General features: G+C 35.8%; 1 protein-coding gene across 3 annotated transcripts in view; it reads left to right on the top strand.

The window, feature by feature from the left end:
• Nucleotides 1-18014, top strand: part of LOC108734441 (probable beta-hexosaminidase fdl) — a 77592-nt gene that overhangs the window by 5237 nt on the left and 54341 nt on the right. Inside the window, exon 1 of one of the 3 annotated variants that reach the window (XM_018466009.1) lies at nucleotides 7353-7855. The exons of 1 other annotated variant lie outside the window; for it this stretch is intronic. In XM_018466009.1, coding sequence (XP_018321511.1) covers nucleotides 7718-7855 — 138 coding nt within the window. In that variant the 5' untranslated portion in view covers nucleotides 7353-7717. Of the gene's footprint in view, nucleotides 1-7352; nucleotides 7856-15748; nucleotides 16921-18014 lie in introns of those variants that run through there. One more of the 3 variants, XM_018466011.1, reaches the window with a different exon arrangement.

Below are 18014 nucleotides of genomic sequence, written 5' to 3' on the forward strand. Positions count from 1 at the left end.
TCATTGTGATTATTAGGTATACTTACATTAGTTGAAGAACTTAGTTATTAAGGTTAATAAAATAAAGGTTTATTATTTTTTGCTTTTCAGTTTTTTTGGCGGTTTAATTTTTTTTTGTTAAAAAGTTTTTATCTTACTCTTATTTTATCAAGTTTATAATTCTTACCGGTTTGAAAAATTCTGGTAGGACAAAGTTTAACAAAAGATTATTGCGACTACACATCATCCATTACGCAGCTGATTGTAATCTGATTGTAACATAACTTCAAAAGTTTGACCTTTGCAACCAGTTAGAGCAGTGTCTTCTTTAGTGTTGGTAAATGTAATCGAATTGTCGTTAACAAATGTATTTACCTTATTGTAATCGGTTCACATATACATATGTGACGACGATTTATCTGTATATTTCTACTCACAAGGTGGTATACAACCAATGTTCTACTTTTTTGCTAAACTTTCTATTCTCATTCACAACATATTGTTCTTTTGTAAACTGATTGTCTCAACTTTTCACACTCATGATTACAAATCGAGGTCAGGGNCTTCGATAAAAATTAATTTAACGAAACCGATATTTTAGGAAATAACGGTCGAATATTTTCTATCTGTGGTTTGTCTTAGAATGATAGAACGAGCAATAATAACTAATGTGATTTTCAACTTTTAATAAACAACTTACACTAAAACCAACACCGAAAAAATATTTAAAGATAACTACAACGAATGAACTATTGATGAACTAAATGATTGAACTTAATGCTTGAACGTAAATGAGCTTATTACATAGAAAAGATGCTTAAATAGAACAACAAAATATAGGGGGTGGAGGTATGTTAGTGGGGTGTTTCTGACCTTAAGCTATGGTTAGTGACTACGTGACTACAATTATTGAGGTCAGGGTTACGGGTACACAATTAATTACATAATTAAGATATACATCATGCATACACAAACAAGACTGTTGACTAAACAGATAGTACATAGGTCAGCAAAATGTATTTTATAAAACGGAAAACCATATTCACTTACGTACTTTTTTTTAAGGGGAAAGTAACTGTAAATTTCGTGATGAAATATTACGAAAAACGCGAAAATTTTATATAACAACTTAAGTCTAAACTGTACTCATTCAATATTACAAAAACAACTTAACGTTCTATTTAACCAACTCTAAAAATTTAAAAAATATTCTATGGCTCTGCTTGTCAAGTTGATTTCGGACACCCTACAAAAATTAAAAAGAACCCCCATGTTTTCATATATAGTACGCCCTTCCCCTTTAAATAAAGCTTTCTGTAGCCATAAAAACTTCTTTTGTCTAAGTCTACAAACATACTGAAAAGACCACATAAGGACTCAGCTAATTTGAATTTCAATTTAATAAACTTTTCTAAAGTAGGAGGAAATTCATGTTCAATAACAAAATATGAGCGCAATATTAGTGACACTGTGAATTTTTATGTTTTAAAGAGAGGGGTGTCCGTTAAAACATGTAAAAGTTGCTCACAAAAAGCCCAAAGTGCTTCTATAGTACAATGCAGCGTAGAAGTTTAGATGGCATTTGATATATTTCAGTTGTTTAGTACAAATATTGCACAACACAAAATGTTTTGATGTTCTATTTTATTGGGTAAATATTGTAGTAAATTTTGCTACAAAAAAATGTCAATTGTTAACAAGAGTTCTTCTTTTAATGTAAAGTTCAACTCAAAAAGTTATAGTTTAATAGAACAAAATATTAATAAAAGTACAATTTACAAATTAAAGAAACAATTAACGGCAGGGACCAACAGCGAAAGAGAAAACTAAGAGGATATCGCAAAACTCAAATAGGCCAGGAGATACTCCGGAAAAGTTGGCTATCGACTCGTTCCTTGATGAATTGAGGGCGAATGATATACGATAGCGACTTCAACTGGACATAGTCTAGGAAATAAAGCACTAAACTTCGAATTTTGTGCAGTAAGGCGGATCGAGATGCGATTTTCTGTATTCGATTGGTTAGATCGTCTACAAACTTTGTGAACATAAGAGATCAATTCATTTTCAAAAATCTATCGGTGCATAAGAAAATGCAGTCTCATAAGTGCATTGCAGAGTTGTTATGGAGAAACTAGAGCAATAATGATAAAAATAAGTCCAATTTTGTTACTCGGAAGTTTTAAAGGATCGCTATATATAATAAATAATAGACGACGGCCTCCGAGGTACCTGGGGCTTAGGGCCTCTGCCATACCCTAGTCTTCAGGAGTTCTGTTTTAAATTTATTAAAAATCAATTCAAATTATCTTTTCGGGGATTTTGAGGGCCACTGAACAGTATATGTAGTCGGTGACGGCCTCCGAGGTACCTGGAGCCCAGGGTCATCATACACTCGTCTCCAGGAGTTATATTTTGAATTCATTAAAAATTAATTCGAACAATTTACTTGTGGATTTTTAGGGTCGCTGAACATGAATATGCAGTCGGCGACGGTTTCCGAACAACCTGGTTCCCAAGGCGACCGTCCTACATGTCGTCTGCAGGAGTTACGTTTTAAATTCATTAAAAATCAGTTGAAATTAATTACTCGAAAGTTTTGAGGATTTCTGAACACGAATATGTAGTCGGCGACTCAAACCCCCTGAGTAACAAAATCGGACTTATGTCTATCGTTATTGACCCAGTTTCAACAACTTTGCAATTCACTTATTTGACTGCATTTTTCTTGAAGATTTTCTCGACTAACAAGCATAGAACTGTCGTTAAGCAGATAGAATGTGCAGGCTACACGAAAAGAAGTTTGAAGAGGTTATTCGTTGAACAGTAATATAAATAAGAAGACGAGACCAAATGGACTATGCAAGTAGCGGCTACAGGAACCATTAGACTAATCAAGGGTGCATGCTCTCAAGAAAATTAATCAGGGACGACGGGACGAGAAAAACGTCCGTCCCGGAACAGGAAACCCCTGGTTTAGTTACACTGACAAAGACTATGAAAGCCCGAGGTAACAGTCTTTTTCTCATGGGACGTATAAATGAGGAACAGTATTTGTTTCTGCTGGGTACTGTGGCAAGTAGAACAATTATAAAACCAAGAAAATCGATAACGCTTAATAAGCTTTTGCCAACCCAATGGAAACTACATACGTATTACCATTGGAGAGCCCGTAGTTGTTCATGGTGAAAGTTCATGTCAATATAAAATTAGGCAAAATTGACCATCGTGCGCAAAACACTATTACTTCGCAAATTAAAAGCGGAGACAACTATGTGATGGAATTACTTGAACAATAGCGGGATGTGTTTGAATTAAAGAACGGTAAGACGGGGCGAACCAATGTCGTTGATCAACACGAGTAGAGCGCAGCCTATACGGCAGAGACCGAGGAGACTGCTACTGGCCAAGAAAGAAAGGGTTAAGAAAATCATAAAGGATATGCAAGAGGACGAGGTAACAGAACTACCGCTCTGTCCTTAAACGTCGCCAGTAGGTTTGATTAAGAAGAAGGATAGATAACTACCCCTTACCTCCAGTCGATGATGGGCACACTCGTTGGGTTGACGGTATTTTCAACAGTGGATCTCAAAAATGGCTACTAACAACTAAATTTGGATTCTGAAGCCAAAGAGAAGACGGTATTCTACATTACAACAGGACTGTCGCAATTTAAAGTAATACCCCAGCCACATTCGAGCGACTCACTTCAGTGACTTAATCGGGAAGACTTGCCTACTACATACCGACGACATTGTTGTGATTAAAAATTACAAGCAATCATCTAAAGAATTTGGAGGAAATTTTGCGAAGGTTTCGAGATGTCCAAAACGAATATCAGCTATTTCAAGAGTCCGTCAACTATCTGGNCGAACCAATGTCGTTGATCAACACGAGTAGAGCGCAGCCTATACGGCAGAGACCGAGGAGACTGCTACTGGCCAAGAAAGAAAGGGTTAAGAAAATCATAAAGGATATGCAAGAGGACGAGGTAACAGAACTACCGCTCCGTCCTTAGACGTCGCCAGTAGTTTTGATTAAGAAGAAGGATAGATTGACACGTTTGCGTGTGGACTCCTGCCAGCTGAAAAAAATGAGGAAGAATGATAGCTACCTCTTACCTCCAATCGACGATATCTTGGGCACACTCGTTGGGTTGACGTTTCAACAGTGGATCTCACAAATGGCTACTAACAGCTACATTTGGATCCTGAAGCCAAAGAGAAGACGGTATTCTACCACAGGACTTTCGCAATTTAAAGTAATATCCCAGCTACATTCGAGCGACTCATGGAAACAGTCTTCTGTGACTTAATCGGGAAGACTTGCCTACTACACCCTGACGACATTGTTGTGATTGAAAAATACAAGCAATCACCTAAAGAATTTGGAGGAAGTTTCGCGAAGGTTTCGAGATGTCCAAAACGAATATCAGCTATTTCAAGAGTCCGTCAACTATCTGGGGCATATAATTTCGAAGACCGGCGTTTCAATCAATCTGAAGAAGATTAAAGCAGTACAGGAGTGACCAGCACCTACCGACGTACATCAAGTCCGAAGTTTCCTTTAACTTTGAACATACATATTACAGACGGTACGTCCCTAAATTTGACAATATTGTCAAGCCGCCAATACGACTTACCGAAGGATGCAAATCATTCTGTTGGGAACTGAATTGTCAAACAGCATTCCAGAAGGTAAAGTAAGTCCTCGCTTCTACACCTATGTTAAGTTATCCTCTTCCAGCTAGAGGACACAAATGCTAGCAATGTTGGGATAGGCGCAGTTATCTCTCAAACCACAAGAATATCGACCCTTTATCCCGAAAACCATGTCCTGAAAAATGCATGCATTGTATGCGCCTCGAAGAGCAGGAGGAAGTTTGATAGATAACTGTCAGGGATAATCAGTGACAGTCCGACAATATTAAGGCAGAACAAGACTCTGACTCGGTCCTGAAAATGTTCCGAAAATAAAATAAATTAATAACTGACTTGGCAGGAAGTGGCTGCTAAATCAAACGATGCGAAATCGTTACGAGCCCAATGAGATTCTATTGTTGAAGAAGATGTTCTCCTGAAGCAGATGGCAGAAAACCAATATAACTCTGAAAGCAGATATCAACTATTCATACTGCGAAGTTTGGTGAAAGAAGTCCTGCAGTATCTTTATGACGGATTTATGAGAGGAAATTTAGGGGTTAGCAAGACTCTCGAGAGGGTACGTGACGATTTTGGAGGGCCAACTGCAAAAACTACGCTAAAAACAGGTGTAGAAAATCTGCGACTTTTTCAGTCAATAAGGGACCACAAAAACAACAGCGTGCCCTCATCTGCCTGTATAATGCCGGCAACCTATTTGAGAGAATTGCCGTAAATATCGTAGGAACCATTCCTGAGTGATGGAAATAAATACATCGTAGTGATAATGGATTGCTTTACGAAATGGGTAGAAGCGACTGCCTTTCTCCACCAGACAGCCACCACAGTAGCGGAAGAGCTCGTCAAACATCTAATCAGTCGATTTGGTGTACTAATGAAGCTTCATTCTGACTAAAGCCGAAACTTCGAATCCACCATATTCCAGGACATTTGTAAAGTTTTGGGAATTAATAAAATTCGCTACAGCTCTGCTTCATCAATCCGATAAAATGACGGAGTAAATGAACAGGACCATTAACAAATACTTGTTCAAGTTGCTTTCCAGCCATCAAAAAAACTTCCACACCGATCGTCGATCTATGAAATTATTGGATAGACACCAGGAAAGGTACTCTTTGATGGAACTGCGACTACTATGTGACTTGGTGAGGATGTTTCTGGAGAAGATTACCTTAGTCAACTCCAAAATCAAATAACTACTAGAGGATTCCAAGAAGGACACCTGGTTGTATAATCTATAGCACGAGAGGGTCTCCATTAATGAAGCTACAACAGTATTGGAAAGGTCCATACAAAATCGTCAAGCGCATAAATAATGTCATCAATCGAAGTAAACATGTATCGAATGGAAACTAAAAGTCGTTCATTTCAACCGATTGTCTATGTAGGCTGGCGACGATCACGAAGTGCTCGGATAAGAACTATGCAAGCTCGATCTTTGGATCCCAAGTATGAAGAATTTATGACTACAACGAACTTGTTTTCCAAAGCCAGATTTGAAGTCACATCTGAAAAGCCCCAAAACTAATTTGCTATAGCGAAGGAATACTCACGGACTCACTGTGTAACCGATTTGAATATGGGCAGCGAAATAACCACGGTGCTACCGAAATTGAAAGACTAGCTCCAAGATAAAAGAAAGGCACTAAATTTACTGGATGAGAACCGAGTTGTTTACTAGTTTGTTATCAAAGAAAAATCGTCTGGGAACCCACCTGACCACTAATATAATCAAGCTAGCCATGCCAAGAATAGGATGCGCGTTTGGATGGGTTGAATTAGAGAGTGTTACGAAGCATGTTGGAGGTTCTGTTCTGGTACACTGGGGTGGAGAGATTTTTGTATGCACCGGCAATCCACGACAGAAACCCACCGAGTTGAAGACCGTGGATTGTTACTTCCATTTGACGTCCGGACGAATTGCTGGTACCTGCATGATCCTTCGAAAGGAAGGATAGAACATCCGGAAAGGATCATCCTTGAGGAGGCGGCAGCGTTGTGCATAAGCATGCACGTCATAATCAACACTTTGATTCCCGATAACTCTTGAGTAGCCCGCAGGCAGGATTGATCCAAGTGAATGACACATATTTGCCACTTAACAATAGGAATTCCAGAATTGTAAAGAAGAATAAACTCTTCCAGAGAATTCGATAAAAATCTATATATGCCACTGGATGACAGCCGGAGTTAGTCAGTATATGGAGATAAAAATACTGACATACGATATTTGGTATACCTATATGGTATAGTGATGTATGATATGAATTTATTATAAAATTTACTTTGTGATGGTACAATCATTGTTAAATATCCTTTGGAAAATTTGTGTTTCAACCATACAAAACCTAGTCAACAGTGTTCTTACCCAATGCAACAAATAAAGATTACAGTCGAGTTGGGCTTGACCGTCTGGACTTTTTTTTGTTATTCTAACCAACAGCATCGTCAATAAGCCAGTGCAGCCAGCGCAGCGGTCAGTGTCTTTTTTCATCCAAGTAGGGAGTATATTATAGCACAGAGTCAGAGCACAGCGGTCATAGCTCTCATCCAACAACAAACTGCTCGCTACTCACTAGCTGCTAGCTCGTTTGTGAGGCGCCTGTTCATGGGGGAACGTAACAGGCGAAAATTGTACATGGGCGTCCGCCGTCAGCTCAATAGTCCCTGCCGCTTGCCCACCGACGTCGTCGTCAGACGCCAATAGCTCTGTTCTGACGACGGCCGGACCAGTTTTCTCGAGGTGCGCCAACTCCATGCGTTGGTTTCTCTGCTCGTCGAGCGTTCGTTCGTCACAAGCGCCCGGAAGGCCACTGCAGCGGATACATAAACATATAATATATTAATTTGACGATTTGTATTATTATTACTATTGTGATGGTCAGACTGTTACAATCGGTAATTGTTTCAGTAATTGCGGTGGATCAGCGTCTATTCATCTATCGGTTAATTTCTTTTATGTAGATGGTGTGCAGTGAACGGGGTGCGCGACGCGACTTTTTCCCAGGTGATTTTATTTCGCGATTTCAGATTTTTTGTAGCGATTTTAGTGGTTTGTGAATTTAACCTTGAAGTGAATGCAAACGTTTGTAATTTTAAATTTGAGTAGATGTATTGTGTTGAAACTACCTACCTGTCGGTCAGCTTATTATTATACTTTTGTAAGCCGAAAACCTGTTGGAGTACTTGGTTGCCCAGTGCGAGATTTTATACCTGTAAGTTTTACCTTATCCATCGAATTAACAATTACATACCTCTGCATGTTTATGTGTAAAAAATTGTTTGCAGTGTATCAAATATCGAAAATAAAGTACTAGGTGTAACTGTGAAACTGAATTCAATGATTTTCAATTTTATAAATAGTTATGTATAAGTTTGTAAACAGTTGTGATTTATTACACATTTCACAAATATAAATATAAATATTACTTAGTAAGTAAATGAACTTTAATTATTTCAGTCGCAAAACACTTTTAATTACAGTTGACTAATTAGCGCGGTTTTGTTTTTTCATATCAGTCACCTTTATCAACAACTTTAGAATAAATAGCGGAAATTTTGAAATTTAAAATTATGTAATCAAATTAAGGCTAATCTTCTGATTCGGACTCACTGGGGTAGTTATCTATTATAACTGTTGGCTTATGTTCGCTTAGGGGCTTTTCGTACTATCTTGTAGATGAGGCACCAAATATATTTTGTCGCAAAAATGGGTCAAAGGTCATCTGTTTTTCCGCGTACTGGGAGTGGTACCTATCGAAAGAGTTATACCTCAGCTTTCCAAAAAGTTATCACTCGACCGACCGCGAATTCAGTGGTTCGGAATCGGAAGATTAACCTAAATTAATTCTGTTTCATTAACACTTAAGTACTTTTTATAAATATCTGCTTTTCTAAAATTAAAATTGATTTTCTTTGGTTTATTGATCAATTTACGTCTCATATTTGTAGTCTTACTTATAAGATATACCAAAATACTTTTGTGAAGGTTTCTGTTAATTACTCTTATTAGAAGTTAATTGCTGTCTCATCAAAACAATTTTAACTTTCCTGTTTATAAGCTCGGACCGACGTTCTCATACATGTATGCAGATACATTATATAGTATATGTATGTATGTAAATACAACATGTGTCTACTAAAATAGCACGTCCTTCTAACTAATTGTATCTGTATAGGTAATAGTTGACGGATGGTTGACGATAATCGTTAGTGTATAGTTCCGTAAGTAAACTTATTTCTACTAGTCTATGACTTCAGCGACATAGCCTCGTGGAGTTCAAAGTATTCAAAACCCCCTATTGATATTAACAAATTGCCCACATCGTAAATACAAACAGGTAACGATAACCCTGTCAAATTATTTATTTTTTTTAAATAAATTAAAAAAATCTGTAATACGCATTTTTATTTCAGTCTTAAGACTGATTAGACACGCACCGCCACTAGGACATACACATATTTAACTATTTGTGAACAATACTGTAATCTAGGTCTACCTCTACTCCTTTATGTTCCTGTTTCTTCTTCTAATATGTCTCTAACTAGGCCTGTATGGCCAACCTATCTCGCCTATTTTTTAGTGACTTCCATACGCCCTTCGTTCTCCTAGTCCTTGTAACCGTTTATAATCATAGAAGTATCTTCTTTTTGTCAAAGGGGACTCAACTCGATATACTTTGATTTTATATCTCTACTGCCCCTGTCATGGTGAACTAACTGACTTCCTATATACCGAAAATCAGTCTCCTATTTTTATATGCACTCTTATCTACTCTTTCTTTCCTTACCTACTATTGTTTTTGTTTTATGTTTATTTATTTTTCATACCATACTGTTTTATCAGAAGGTCGTCAATCAGAAAACTGATCTATCTCTATTCCTCTTAACTCCAGTTTATGCCTTTAATATGTCTCTAACTAGACCTTCATGCCTGAGAAAGTGTCTTACCAACCTATTTCGCCTATTTTTTATTGACTTCCATAGAGTCCTCTGTTATCTTATTCTTTCTAATACCTCTTCATTTCTAACCTTCTCTATCCACGGTATNGAAGGTTGATTTAGAACTGAAGAATATAGAATTTGAATAATTTAGGAAAGTTATGAAGGTGGAGCTAAGGGTTGTAGATAAAAGAAGGGAACCAATAGTAAGAAAATATGATTTGAAAAATGCTGAAGATAGAAAATATAGAATTAAGTTGTTGAACCCAAATCACCGAAGAAACCCCTCATAAAATAGCAATTAGGACGGATAGCAAAGTACAGACGTCATGCGGTTAGTACGCGAAGTTGAAATGTTAATAGGGATTATAGGAAAGTACAGTAATAAAAGTTATTAGAACAGATGGATAGAATACAAAAGCTTTAGAAGATAATGTTGAGAAATATTTACACAGACTACATTATATATACAGGGTGCTCTAATTTATGTTGGTCGCTACAATTTATATTCGTGGAATAAAATACTCAATTAAATCATTATTCCAAACTGTGAAAACTTAACGAACAACATATGTTTTCTAAACAGTTAGTTATCTTTTGATTGACGAAATTGTAATTCTTTTCAACAAATGTACTTTGATAAATACATGATCTCCTGTATCTTTTAAAATATCATCATCATCATCATAGGGTCGTCAGTCCTAAGACTGGCTGGACACGTACCTCCGTATGTTGCACGTGAGACAGTTAAAAAGAGTAAACAGAGGTGTTGTGAAAAGCCCTTTCCGAATATAAAGTTAAATTATTAATTAATTAATTAATTCAGTTTTTTAAATAGATACTTTTTAATTACATAATGTAACAATGAACGTAACCTAACCTAATCATAATTTAACTTTAAAATCATCATCATAAAGTTGTTAGTCCTAAGACTGGTTGGACACGCACCTCCACTCTTTCCTATCCTGAGCTAATCTTCGCATTTCCTAGAACATCCCACTTCCTTAACTATTTGCGAACAGTAATCTAATCCTGGTCTATCTCTGCTCTTCTTAACTCCTGTTTCTGCTTCTAATATGTCTCTGACTAGACCATCATGCCTGAGAAGGTGTCCTACCAACCTATCTCCCCAATTTTTTATTGACTTCCATAGAGTCCACTGTTCTCCTACTCTTTCTCATATCTCTTCATTTCTAATTTTCTACATCCAGGGTATCTTTATCATTTGCCTGTAACACTATATTTCGATTGCTTCTCTTCCGCCGCGCCCACCGTTCATGTTTCGCACCCTTACAGCGCCGCGCTCCAAATATACAAGTTTAACAATCTTTTTCGAATTTCTAAACTCGTTCGCGAGCATAGAAGTGACTTCTTTTTATTGAAAGCGATTCGGCCCTACGCTATCCTCTGCTTTATATTCCTACTACTCCTTCCGTTCTGACTTATCTGACTTCCTAGATGCCTAAAATCTGCCACTTCTACTATTGTTTCGTCTTCTATCTTTATAGGCGCTCTTTCTCTACTTTTCTGTACCGTTTGAGAGGTAGGTTATTGTTTAGATTTCCTAGAAAAAATATTTGGTCTGCTCCTTTTTGAAAAATATACATTTGCAAGGGCTATGATTATACCTACTAACTTTCTCTTTGGGGCACTATGGGTTATATGCAGGCAGATCGAAACTTGAAAAAAAGTGGCAATAAAAAAAAGGTTCAAGGAGGAGGCAGGCAGTTTTTCGAAAATAATTTCAGAAAGGGAAGTACATTTGCTTCTTTCAAGACGAGTAGGCGCTCTCGTATCGGGTTTGTAATTCAAGGAGTATAATTTTGGGAAATCTACACATAAACAGGGTTATGTGTAGGTTAAGGTTTATATATTAATTTTTTGTAAATAGTGTGTTTTTGAAAATATAAAGCTTTAACGCAACAAGGGTCTTTAATTTGACAATACTAGTCCATTGGTTCATCCTGAGCTAACGAGATGATGTGTAGCGAATTACGCACAGTTATAATTAGTTTATGTTGCCCTGATTTGACAATTAATGAATATTTTAAGTTTTTCTTCTCTAAGTATATAATTAAATTAAAAAAGAGCTTTGCACATTACAACAAATACAGCATAAAAGTTTGACTAGTAAAAGCTTGTAAAATAAAACAAACCAAAAATCGTGATAAAAAGTAAAATAAACTGCTAAAATTGCAAGCTTTGCACAGTAACTAGATTTGAAAATAACAATAGATTAATGATAAATATTTTTTATAAAACGTCCCAATATATATTCCGATTTAATAATTTCAAAGTAGTAACGTTTGTGGACGATACAGTCGTTGTCGCAGTCCATGATCCTAATGAAGCTTCCACCATACTCCAAAATCACCTGAACAAGGTCCAAACATGACTGACCAAGTGGAAAATTAAAGTTAATACAGCTAAATCAGTGCAAGTAACATTCACCTTAAACAACATGTTCTGCCCCGCGACTACATTAAATAATCATCAACTAACTGTAGCTGACGATGTTAAATACCACATCGGGATGCACTTAGACAGCAATATGAGATGGAAGAAGCTTGTGTCAACCAAAAGGAAGGAGCTAGATATCAGGTTAAAAAAACTCAACTGGCAGACTGGCAGAAGATGTTAGGTGTCTCCAAGTATCAAAGTCTTTACATACAAGGGCCTATGGAATACAACTCTGGGGGTAGTAGAACATTGAGAATCTTAGCGAATGCACCTTGGTATGTGGTCAACAACATAGCGAACTTAGATATAAAACAAATCATAGAAGAAATAAAATCACTCAGTACCAGTAGATATATACCTCGTCTACAAAACCATGAAAATCAGGTAGTTCTAGACATGCTNTCCTCTGGGGTAAAGCACCCGAACATAAACTAGTCCCCCATTCCAATGTTCGGACAAGGACTACCTCGGGGGATGTCATCAATAAGTGCAATCGGGGTAGGTGCAATATTTCACGAGTCGGAGCGTGAAATGTTAGGACAATGAGGCAAGTAGGGAAATTGAAAAATTTAAAAGTAGAGATGACTAAATTAAAATTAGATAAGGTTATATACGGTTTTGATAGTATGTTACATTAGCAAAAAAGTGTTACCATCATCATAGAAGCGTTCGAAATGTGGTGTTACAGACGAATAATGAGGATACCGTAGATAGAGAAGGAAATGAAGAGGTATTAGAAAGAATAAGAGAACAGAGGACTCTATGGAAGTCAATAAGAAATAGGTGAGATAAGTTAGTAGGACACCTCTTCAGGCATAAAGGTCTAGTCAGAGACATATTAGAAGCAGAAACGGAAGTTAGGAGGGGTAGAGGTAGACCTAGATTAGATTACTGTTCGTAAATAGTTACAGATGTGGGATGTTCTAGTTTTAGGGAAATGCGATGATTAGCTCGGGATAGGAAGGAGTGGAGGTGCGTGTCCAACTAGTCTTACGACTGACAACCTTATGATGATGATTAAATTGGTGTGTTTTCTGGGAGTTTTCGCATATAAAATGACTCTATCGCACGCAGAAATTAAGCCAACAAGGAAAGTTCAGAAAAAAAAAACTGTGCTATACCGTGATGGGTTCCATGATTTTTCATCCCCCGACATAATATCACCGGACAAAATATCCCCGACAAAATATCCCCGTGACAATATATCTCCAGACCTAACCCTGTCAAACTTGCGCCATGCTACTTTGCCGTACGTTCCCTTCCTTACTAACCACACCTCACATGATCAAACATAATACAATCCAACCCAAGTCAATCCAGCGCAATCTAACCTAACCTAACCTAGCCTAACCCGGTCAAACTTGCGCCATGACAGCTTATCGTACGTTACATTCCTTACAGTAGCGTAACGCGACCCAAAAAACGTTCCACATCCCTCAACGGCATATCCCCGGCGGATTTAGCCGATCGTTCATTTTTTTTCTTGTAATGTACTTTCTTTCAAATATCGTCATTTAAAATTCCACAAAGATAAGGGCCTCACAGTGGCTAGGGCCGCCCCTGTCATTACATTTGATTGAAGGGAATTTTACATCAAAAAGTACCAAATATACTTAAAAAATTCTTGGTTAACAATAGTAAAAAAAAATATTTAAAGTATTTATGCATTAGTTACATTTATGCAAAAAAATGTAAAAAGTAAAGTGTTTTTATATTTGTTTGTTTCTAAGTGGTTAGCTCGTTAAAAATAATTGAAGGAGTAATTTAAAACTGGCGCATGTATATACAATGTAGGTATTTGTCAACGTGATACGCCATCAGTAATTATTTCTTCGTAAGTATATGCGGTACCTACTTTCTTACTAGTGCATGTGTAAGTTGATGAAAGTAAGCTGAATCCTTACATTACAGGTATCATTTTGTTCATTATTTTTGTAAAAGAAAAATATGGTCTAGCTTTAGTATAATAATGTTTCAAACTACTATTGGGTAATATAAAATGTGAAATTCATCTGTATTACAGTAACTTTTCATTGCCGAATGAAAACAAAGCAGTTTATGGATTGACATAATCATTATTTCATTCGCAAATGTTAGCTTGTTAATAAAAAATATAATACATATGCTTTATTTCAATTTGTTTTTGTATTTTTTTTAACTACTTACAAAAAGAACGATCTTGGACTACCAAACAAGTACATTTTAGTGAAATTTTCTTTAGTGATGAACAAAGCAAGGCCAAAACCAAGATTGTTCCAGTCTTGGTATTGATTTTGGTATTGCTCAAATACTTCTAGTCTTGCTGATACAGTCTCGATCTTGATCTTGGTTTTGCGTGTTAAGTCTTGGTCTTACTCATTTAATTTGGTATTTACATTTTTTTAAATAATTTAGCGACACAAATAGTGATGATAGTCGTGAGAGTTATCAAAATTCGAGAACGTACCCTTCTTCCAATGCACTAATTGACCCTTTCTTCAACGCATAAATTGACCTTTTGGAAAACAAAATAGCACAAGGTACTTGAAAGAAGTGAAAAATATCGAAAAAAAGTTAGTGTGTCTCTTTATGTTTTCAACCCCCATAACTTTTTATAGGTGTGAGACCGCCGCAAATTGGGGCCATCATCTAAGTCTTGTTCGTTTGGTCTAGATTTTAGTCTTCGTCTTGTTAGTTCTATCTTGGTTTTAGTCTTGGTTTTGTTCGTTTGGTCTTGTATTTTCGCAAAGCCAAGACCAACTATACTCATTAGTACTTTTTTTATTGTAATCTTTACGTTCACATACTTAAAAAGTTTATCCTTTACTAGACCCATATTTACTATTCGAATATGGTGTATTGGTTAGTTTCAGAAAGTATTCCTTTAACCATAAAATTAGTGTAAGTATGAGTTAATTTTTTAAGTCAATTAAGCAAAAATAACGTCTGCGGTATTGGAAGCTTTTCGTAATGGAAAGTTTCGCTATAGAGAGTATTTTAAAATTATTTACTTACAGTATCAGGCACGAATTATACAAGTTTGACCTGTACTTGACCTATTTTTTTTTTGGTATATTCTTAACACACAACCTACACATATTTATCTTTACATATCTATCTAACTGTTATAATATATTTTATTAATGTTGTATAATACATGAACCTAAAATTAAGATTAAATACTTCTCTTTTTCTTTTTCTAATCGTAAGCGGGATGATTTTATATCAGTAATTAGTTTTGTTCAAATAGTGTTCATTNATCGGGTTTGTAATTCAAGGAGTATAATTTTGGGAAATCTACACATAAACAGGGTTATGTGTAGGTTAAGGTTTATATATTAATTTTTTGTAAATAGTGTGTTTTTGAAAATATAAAGCTTTAACGCAACAAGGGTCTTTAATTTGACAATACTAGTCCATTGGTTCATCCTGAGCTAACGAGATGATGTGTAGCGAATTACGCACAGTTATAATTAGTTTATGTTGCCCTGATTTGACAATTAATGAATATTTTAAGTTTTTCTTCTCTAAGTATATAATTAAATTAAAAAAGAGCTTTGCACATTACAACAAATACAGCATAAAAGTTTGACTAGTAAAAGCTTGTAAAATAAAACAAACCAAAAATCGTGATAAAAAGTAAAATAAACTGCTAAAATTGCAAGCTTTGCACAGTAACTAGATTTGAAAATAACAATAGATTAATGATAAATATTTTTTATAAAACGTCCCAATATATATTCCGATTTAATAATTTCAAAGTAGTAACGTTTGTGGACGATACAGTCGTTGTCGCAGTCCATGATCCTAATGAAGCTTCCACCATACTCCAAAATCACCTGAACAAGGTCCAAACATGACTGACCAAGTGGAAAATTAAAGTTAATACAGCTAAATCAGTGCAAGTAACATTCACCTTAAACAACATGTTCTGCCCCGCGACTACATTAAATAATCATCAACTAACTGTAGCTGACGATGTTAAATACCACATCGGGATGCACTTAGACAGCAATATGAGATGGAAGAAGCTTGTGTCAACCAAAAGGAAGGAGCTAGATATCAGGTTAAAAAAACTCAACTGGCAGACTGGCAGAAGATGTTAGGTGTCTCCAAGTATCAAAGTCTTTACATACAAGGGCCTATGGAATACAACTCTGGGGGTAGTAGAACATTGAGAATCTTAGCGAATGCACCTTGGTATGTGGTCAACAACATAGCGAACTTAGATATAAAACAAATCATAGAAGAAATAAAATCACTCAGTACCAGTAGATATATACCTCGTCTACAAAACCATGAAAATCAGGTAGTTCTAGACATGCTATGGATAAGTGAGGAGATTAAAAGAAAAAATCCAAACCATTAGACTTGCCAAGCAGATTTTGAACAACGATTACTGGAGAGCTTACCGTCATCAACAACACAAAGTCAGCAAAATTACTTATTGTCTTAAGGGACAGATTGTAGTTGATAATTATCAATAATAACATGCAAAATACGAGATCATTTTAATTCGACCTGAAATAGAGGAATTATTAGCATATTTTTGTACTTCTGTGGTTGATTGATAGGTAGTATTTCCGTACACTCAAAAGGAAAACATGTTAAATTTACTTTTCGTCACATGTGTCAGATAAAACATTTTCAAATATTTGCAATGAAGAGACTGCTTAAAGATAACGTAACATTCTATAAACACATTTTGTAGAGAAAAAGTTTAATTTAACGACGTTCAAATCGGAAATTGGATGCTTGAAGAGAAATTACAAGCACTAAAAAAAAGAATCAAGTGGACCAACCACCCAGTTCGTTAACATCATCAAGGAAATACGAAATAAGGAAGAAAGTTACATCAGAAGAAATGCTGATAACCAAGCGATGCTGTAAAGAAACTCAAGTAGGTGTAATAATTATTTCTTGAAGCTTTCGTTTTTAATAACACGAAGAATGGTTAATAGGATTTTTTGTTAAAGTGTTTACGGCTGAATAATTCTTACAGCAAGAAGAAATACAATCTGTAATCTGTTACTTATTACAGCTTACAAGAGAAGCGTTAATGCATTTTTGTTTTTTAATTACGGTTTATATTTGCATAGTAGCTTTAAAGAAAAAAAAGTATTAAGAATGAAAAGTTACGTCCTGACGTTTTCACGACTGCAAAAATTAGTTAGGGAAAACTTCATAATTTCGTTAATTTTATTTTTTCTTGAATGTAAAACGTTATAATATTAAATTTTAGCTATAAATAATGAAGAGGTATTGGAAAGAATAGAAGAACAGAGGACTCTATGTAAGTCAATAAGAAATAGGCGGGATAGGTTGCTAGGACACCTTCTCAGGTATGAAGGTGTAGTCAGAGACATATTAGAGGCAGAAACGGAAGTTAGGAGGGGTAGAGGTAGACCTAGATTAGATTACTATTCGCAAATTGTTAAGGATGTGGGTTGTTCTAGTTTTAGGGAAATGCGAAAATTAGGTCAGGATAGGAAAGAGCGGAGGTACGTTTCCAACCAGTCTTAGGACTTGACGTCCTTATATATGATCATAAATAATGAATTATTTTTTATTATAAATATTGAGAAATGATTTTTTGGTTCTTGGCGTGTTCAATATTATAATAATAAAATCTGGTTAAGAAACAAATATTTATTTGACACTGTTAGAGCTGAAGAAGAGTAAAGTAGATGAAGGTTGATTTAGAACTGAAGAATATAGAATTTGAATAATTTAGGAAAGTTATGAAGGTGGAGCTAAGGGTTGTAGATAAAAGAAGGGAACCAATAGTAAGAAAATATGATTTGAAAACTGCTGAAGATAGAAAATATAGAATTAAGTTGTTGAACCCAAATCACCGAAGAAACCCCTCATAAAATAGCAATTAGGACGGATAGCAAAGTACAGACGTCATGCGGTTAGTACGCGAAGTTGAAATGTTAATAGGGATTATAGGAAAGTACAGTAATAAAAGTTATTGGAACAGATGGATAGAAT

Source organism: Agrilus planipennis, unplaced genomic scaffold (genome assembly GCF_000699045.2).
Source record: "Agrilus planipennis isolate EAB-ADULT unplaced genomic scaffold, Apla_2.0 scaffold96, whole genome shotgun sequence".
Lineage (NCBI taxonomy): Eukaryota > Metazoa > Arthropoda > Insecta > Coleoptera > Buprestidae > Agrilus > Agrilus planipennis.